Genomic DNA, 7,564 nt, shown 5'->3' with positions numbered 1-7,564 from the left:
TGTCTCCTCTACCCTCAGCTGCAGACCATACCGTTTAAGGAAGAGGATACAAGTTACAATAACAGAGGCAGCATCATATAAATAAGAGGAATAAGGATTAAAACAAATTGACGAATTTGTTGACAAAAGCACAAAACAGATGGGGGCAGGAAGCCTGAAGCAGACGAGGAGAAAGACATCAACGAGAAAACACATTTCGGTTCCACATGGCTTCTCCTGGTACTATTTAGACACGGTGCTACAGACGGTTATAAAGGCATTCTTAGTGGCCTGTGTGTGTAACAGATTATACAGAAGCTTGGTAGCCTTGCCTTTTTCACAGCGAAAAAGAAAAAATGGAAACATAGATGGTGGTCTTTGTTGAGACCCTCCGAGAAGTTGTACCATTGACAAAATATCATTATTTCTTTCTCATTCTCAGTGAAAGAGTTATCTAAAACAGGACCTATAGTCCATTAATCACAGCATACGTTTATGCATTGGTGATGATGCATAATTCAGTTATTAAATGCCGCTGCTAGGGTCCTAACAAAAACAAAGAAGTTTGAACACATTACACCAATCCTGAGATCCCTGCACTGGCTACCAGTCTCTCCGAGAGAATTGAATTCAAAATCCTCCTAATTACATACAAATCACAAAATGGTCTTGGACCAAAATACATATCAGATCTCCTCCCACCCTATATTCCCTCAAGGTCCCTAAGGTCAGCTGAGACTAATCAGCTAATCATTCCAAGAGTGAAAACAAAACACGGTGCAGCAGCTTTCAGTCACGCTGCTGCATGCTCCTGGAACAAACTCCCTGAAGAAATCAAACAGGCCCAAACCCTTAAAATATGTAAATCTAAGCTAAAAACCTTCATGTTTGGCAGCAGTTATCATTAAACACAAACACTTCTATCAATGTATTTGATCCATTAACTATTATCTTATTAAATGTTTTATCTATTTACTTCTTATATTTAAATAATAAATAATACTACAATTATTATTATTATTATTATTATTATTATTATTATTATAAATAATGTATGTAAAGCACTTTGAATTGCCCCTATTGTATGAAATGTGCTATACAAATAAACTTGCCTTGCCTTGCCTATTTACTGATACTCTGTAGCCTCATTCATGACTCTTCAGAGACAAGCTGTACAGTTTCCAAACGTAGAAGGGAAATGACACTTGTGGTCAACTGCTAGGCCTGTTTGGAGTCTGGTAAAATGTCCGTTCTTATATTCACCATCTCTACGGCCATTTGGATACGTGTGATAAAGATGGAATAATAATGCAATTCCAGGTCTGTGCTCAGATGGACCTAATTGAATGCTCATCGGGTACAGCAGGGATACCCCCGCCCACCGTGCAAAGTGTTGGAAAGTGCAAATGTTGTATAGAGAATAATATGCCATAGCGAGAGGGAATTTCAGAAAATTACTTTCCCAAGTTGTAATAATGAGTTTTGTTCCCACAACATGTATCAGAAACAAACACTTTACACACTTCCGCTTTGACTACACACTCTTCCATGTGACCATAATCCCGCCCAAGTGACGTCATACACACACACACACACCATACATACACTGTGTGAGAAGTTTCAATGAAGTCACCGCGATCACCGGGATTACACGAATGAGGGGAGTTGCAGGGAAGAACTAAGCCCAAATGTGAGTGATTATCTAGAAATGGGATGAATTTCCTGTCCGATAAATTGTTGCAATTGTCAGTGATTGTATGCAGTACTCAAGTTGTAAAAGAAAATCAGGAGGGATGGTGGATTTGATCATATGGGGACAATATTAGCATCCCCACAGCGTCAGTGACTTCAGTGTCAGTGACTTGGTAAACATTTCATTGCATGTGTGCGTGTCCCCTCCTCGCCCACAGTATTTTACTCAATATGCGCAACACTAAATGTTGAAATAGCAGTAATACCATGTTCATTTATGGAAAGGGGGGATGGCAGTTTTAGAAGGGGGATGATTTATTGTATGCTTCCCGACTCGGCTGATACATTCACATTGCAAGAGTTGATTGTTGACATCAACAGGGTTGTTGCTACTGTTGTACGCATCGTTAAAGCATCGTTGCTTTGATATTTTAAAAACACGTTTGTCTGTCAATTTACGAATGATGCCGTTTTGTCTTCATTCTTAGCATTCAGTTCCCCATTTCCTCTCCATTCCCTGAGATGTTTTCCCTCTTTGTCCTGCTGTTCCTGTACCAACCAGCAGAGGGAGACACCTCACCTATCACCTGTTACAATGACCAAGGTGTTGCTGTTGACTGGTAAGAAAAAGCCCCCCCAAAAAACTGTCCTCCTTCTTTCCTTATGTAAGTTTGGTGACCGTGCCTTGCTGTGCTACATACAGTGTTCAATAGCAAGGTATAATCTCTCCCTCACTCCCCCCCGGTCTATCTCTCTACCCCCCCCCCCCCCCCCCCCCTCTCTCTCTCTCTCTCTCTCTCTCTCTCTCTCTCTCTCTCTCTCTCTCTCTCTCTCTCTCTCTCTCTCTCTCTCTCTCTCTCTCTCTCTCTCTCTCAGGTTCTACCTGTACAAACTACCCCATGGTCGTACTGAACAACTAAATAATGATGGACACAAGTATCTACTGATGGAGAAAGGGAGTGCGGGATGGACAGATGGACAGGTCTTGGTGAATGACAGCACTGGAGCCCTGGGAAGGACAGTTGGGCAGCTGTACAAGCAGGGAAAGGTCTGCTTCCTTTATTCTTAGGCCTCATAATCTTATAGAAGTGCTGTGAAGCATGCTGAAAGCACAGCAGCTGCTGTGGTTTAATCTGTTGGTAGCTTCACAAGAACATATGTTGTCAGCTCACCATGAGGCTGTCACAGGATTAAATGAGGAACTAGTTTTTTTTGGGGGGGTGTCTTTTAATTTTTGGGCTGCCTTTAATTCTCACAGTTGGGAACACAGTTTGCAATTTGCATCTTCTCAGTCAGATAGCCACGAACAGCTATGATACAGCCCAATTGAGAAGCACTATTGCCACTAGATACTCGGTGCTGTTTCTGAGCTTAGTGTGTTCCTGTGTGTGTGTGTGTGTGTGTGTGTGTGTGTGTATATGTGTGTATATGTGTGTATATGTGTGTATATGTGTGTATGTGCATGCAACATGTAGTGAGTGTTCCTGTGTGTGTGTGCATGCAACTTGTAGTGTGTGTGTGTGTGTGTGTGTGTGTGTGTGTGTGTGTGTGTGTGCATGCAACATGTAGTGTGTATGTGTGTGTGTGCATGAAACATGTAGTGTGTGTTCCTGTGTGTGTGTGCATGAAACATGTAGTGTGTGTTCCTTTCAGAACAGTGAGCTTGCATACATCTTGTACAATGACCAGCGCCCTGGTAACAATGGAAGCAGCGGAGGTGGCCATACCAAAGGTGAACCTCAACATAGGCTGCAGCCAATACAACACAACTGAACATGTTGGTTCACTTAAATAATGTCTGTACACTAGAGCAAGAGTGATGATGCACTTGAATGCATCTGTCCCCTCTCATCTTTGTTGCTTTTAAAAAATATTCCCTTTTACTACTTGGTCTGTTTGGTTATCGATATGAACTGCTTCATTCAATATTACATTAACTATGAACATTATGTGTAGCCTACTGTGCATGTTTGGGTTTTGGTCAGGTATGCTTTTTATGTGAAACGACTTTCACTTTACCATGGCTGACATCTTTCCACGGCAGGTGTTGTGTTATTGGACAATAAGCAGGGGTTCTGGCTGGTACACAGTACCCCTCATTTCCCCCCCGTACAGAAAGCAGGGGCCTATTCCTACCCTGGCAGTGGTGTCACCTACGGTCAGAACTTCATCTGTGTCACCTACCCACTAGAACGCTTTCAGACCATTGGTAAGAGGGGATTGCCTACATTAGAAGTCACTAAGAGTCTTTACTACTCTATAGAATGCAGGAAAGCTATGCACGTAATACTTTTGAACACTTTTAACATGACTCACACCGGCTTACTAGCTGGAAAGATGTAGTAATAATAATGAAATGACTTCTATTAATAGACCCAGATTGCTCGAATTAATTAATAGATGTAAATAAATAATTACCAGCTCATTGCTATTACACAACAGTTATTAAAACCTTATTGATGTTGCCACAACAACCGTGAACCAAACAGAGCATTTGCATAAACATTTCCAGACATTCATTAGCATATTACATGTAAGTGCCACTACAACCTTGCCGGCAAGCCCAGGAGCTGGTAGTGTTACCATAGTGACGGCGAGGGTAATCCTCCTCAATGTGCAGTGTTACCATAGAGACTGTGATTCACTGTGCAGGGTGTTTGCGTCGTAAGTTTCAAGTCCCTCCGGTGGTTTCAAGATGAGTGTCATTAAGTCGTGTCACACTTTTGATGTGCGTTTTCAGTGAAGGTGTAGATGTAGATCTACCACGGTGTGCTATTTGTCTGGTATTTTAGTCGGAAACACTGAAGTCATTGAGTGCTTCTGGATGGTGGCTGGCATGGCACTTTGTTTAATAGCCGTGTGAACTTGGCATAGTTAACAAAGGCTGTCACATTCAAGCTCAGACTAATTGTCATGGAACTTTTGGTGCTTCTTTGAGTTGAAAGATGGGCAAGATAGACAGACAGACAGATCGTCAGATCAGCTGATTATGGCTTCATTCTTTGATCCATTTTCCAGTTGACTTTCATCATGTTTTGTTTCGCAGGAGAGCAGTTGGAGATAAACCAGCCTAATGTTTATGACTGTGCCATCCCTGATTCCTTTGCTTCCTTGGTGCCCTCAATGGATGCCCTCTGTAAGAGCAGCCAAGAGCAACTGGCCAATAGCATCTTCCCTCACACCAAACCTGTATCCAATCGCAGCGTTTCTCTCACCTCATTGGGTGGGACAAAGCTCATCAGTTTCGCCAAAGGAGAATCATTTGATGACGGTAAAGTACAGCGTTGACTACAGTTTGTGTTGATTTGTGCACAGTCGGTTCATAGTTAGAGAAACATTGTGTGATTCTAACCAGGTAATCTACAGGGTTCCCACGGGTCCTTGAAATCCTTGAAAGTTAAGTTAAAAATCAAGGTCTTAAAAGTTTTTGAAAATAGACATGGGTCATTGAAAGTGCTTGAATTCCCCTCTCACTCTCACTCTCACTCTCTCTCACTCTCTCTCTCTCTCTCTCTCTCTCTCTCTCTCTCTCTCTCTCTCTCTTCTCTCTCTCTCTCTCTCTCTCTCTCTCTCTCTCTCTCTCTATATATATATATATATATTAAAAAATGTTTTACTCAGCTCATCAACTAGTAAATATGTCTCTGTATTACTTAACTTTACACATTTCACAATATATTGTTTTGCTGTGCTGTGGTAGAGAAGGCAAGAGACCATCTAGAGTTCACACATTCAAGCCTCTCTTTTTAATTGTTGTCTGTGAGCGGAGAGTTCCCATTATATAAATTCTCATCTAGATCTGTCTCAAAATATGCCGTGTTGGGTCCTTGAATTTGAGGGAATTGAGTCTTGAAAGTCCTTGAAAGGTGCTTGAATTGTATGTTTCAGAAGGTGTGGGAACCCTGTAGTTAGAGAGTCATTGTGTGGTTCTAACCAGGTAATCTAACTCATGGTTAATTCTGTCCCATTCAGACCTTTACTCCTGGGTGGCCCCTGCCCTCCAGTCAGACCTCCTGGTCCAGTTCTGGGTGCACTCCAAGGGCATCCTCCCCTCCAACTGCTCCCTGGGCTGGAAAGTCCTGGACATCAAGCGTATCTCCCCAGGCCAGAGGGTCACCTTCAATTGCAGCAAGGACCACTCTAAATGGGCTGTGAGCACTAAGGCTGCCGGGGCCGGGGCTGGGGCTGGGGCTGGGGCTGGGGCTGGGAGAGGTGGTGGTGGTGGTGGTGGAGGCTGGGTGTGCGTGGGCGACATCAACCGCAACAAAGCGGAGGAGAAGCGCGGGGGCGGGACGGTGTGTCAGCTGGACCCGGCGGTGTGGAAGGCCTACCGGTGGGCGGCGCTGCGGTGTGAGACGTGCAAGGGAACGACGGGCCCGTGTGATGAACCGGAATGAACTGGTTTGAAGTGGACGGCTAGTGGCCCAGTTGGGTGGTCCAGTGGTCTAGCACCACGGTCTACAGTGCCACACACATGCCCATGTCGGCATGGGTTCGATTCCGGCCCATGCCCTGCCGACATGCCCTCTCTCCCTTCTTCTCCTTACTATCCTGCCTGTCTTCACTGTATCTGTCCAATAAAATGAAAAATATGAGTGGGACTGCACCATATAACTTAAATTACTTAAGGCTACAGAAACGCAATAATGGCTGGATTCATTTTGATACGGGTACCCATGCACGTAAATCGATTTTCCGCACAAATGTTCCATTGATATCCAGGTCTTTTTCTTCTCTTTTTTTTTTACCTAGCTTTTGAAATGTAACTAAATAGGCTGGCACTATTGATCATGACTTCTTTTCTAAAAGTGGTACTAATTTACATTGTAAAATGAGAAGCACTTTGCGACATTGACTGCTGTTCTTTTATAGATTAGTTAAGTGCAGGTTTATGAACAACTCTGGAGAGAGAGGGCTGCAATTTTTACTAAATGTGATGTTTGTGCATAATTTGTGTGGCTCTTAAATTCTGCACTATAGGTAGTCTATATTCCTGCTGGGACCATATATACTGAAGAATGTACTAGGTATGCACTCAACTGCAATGTAAGTCGCTTTGGATAAAAGCGTCAGCTGAAGGGCATATATTATATACTGCACTGAGTAATCTGCATTTCAAAATACAGCTAAATGTGTGTTGGAGTGTTTCGTTATGGGTTATGGAATCTCAGGGATAATTTTTTATTAAAGAAAATATACAATAAAAAAAAGATTGTTTCCTCAATGTGTTATATTCATGTGTTTTCTTGTCTTGTATACACTGATGACTGTCTTTGTTTGGTCTAAGTTAAGCTAACTGTTTTCAGTAAATCTTTTGCATATTTTCAATGAAAGAATACTGGTACGTATTTGGGAAGTTGCATGTGTAGAATGTCTTAAGCCAGAACGCTCAATCAAAACCAAATGCATTCATATAAAAAGGACATTTATTACACAAAAATAATAGGACATATGTAGTGCATAAACATGACAGCTTATACAGCACTGTTGGTGACTGCATTTACAACATGCACAATCAAACATGAGAGGGGTGAGCAGCACCCCAGAGAGAAAGGCACTAAACAGTCAGTAGCTTAGCCTGCACTAGGCTAGCACTTCATCTACGATTACCCAGAATCCTCTCTCCTCGCCCTATGACCACCATACCCATGCCTCAGCCTCGGTAAAGACGTCAACAGCACTCGGCCCTGTTTGAACACTAGAAAAGTGCATCCTTCCATCCTCTCTTCCTTGAAGAGATCACTGATCTTTCACGACTTGAGTTGGTGAAAGCGATGCCGTAGATGGCTTGCTTTGACCGATCAAGTGATGTTACATCAGTGATTGCTTCAAGGAACGGAGGAAGGATGCACTTTTAAAATATTTGACCAGGGCCAAAGTAGGCAGTGTGGCC

The 7,564-nt window shown here is 42.8% G+C and overlaps 1 protein-coding gene across 2 annotated transcripts; it reads left to right on the top strand.

The window, feature by feature from the left end:
- Positions 1 to 1,597: 1,597 nt before the first annotated feature.
- On the top strand, positions 1,598 to 6,869 carry dnase2 (deoxyribonuclease II, lysosomal). 2 transcript variants are annotated; one of them, XM_080541351.1, is made up of 7 exons: positions 1,598 to 1,669; positions 2,160 to 2,291; positions 2,548 to 2,719; positions 3,325 to 3,403; positions 3,716 to 3,880; positions 4,718 to 4,942; positions 5,644 to 6,869. In XM_080541351.1, exons 2-7 carry the CDS (start codon positions 2,194 to 2,196, stop codon positions 6,066 to 6,068), a joined length of 1,164 nt encoding a protein of 387 aa, XP_080397477.1. In that variant the 5' UTR covers positions 1,598 to 1,669; positions 2,160 to 2,193; the 3' UTR covers positions 6,069 to 6,869. The 2 variants fall into 2 exon arrangements, with proteins under 2 accessions (XP_080397477.1, XP_080397478.1); XM_080541352.1 differs by having other exon boundaries at positions 1,614 to 1,669; positions 2,237 to 2,291.
- Positions 6,870 to 7,564: the final 695 nt, after the last annotated feature.

Source organism: Nansenia antarctica (assembly GCF_963989245.1).
Source record: "Nansenia antarctica genome assembly, chromosome: 10".
Taxonomy (NCBI): domain Eukaryota; kingdom Metazoa; phylum Chordata; class Actinopteri; order Argentiniformes; family Microstomatidae; genus Nansenia; species Nansenia antarctica.
Note: the sequence above shows the minus strand (reverse complement) of the source record. Positions and strands in the feature narration are given on the sequence as shown.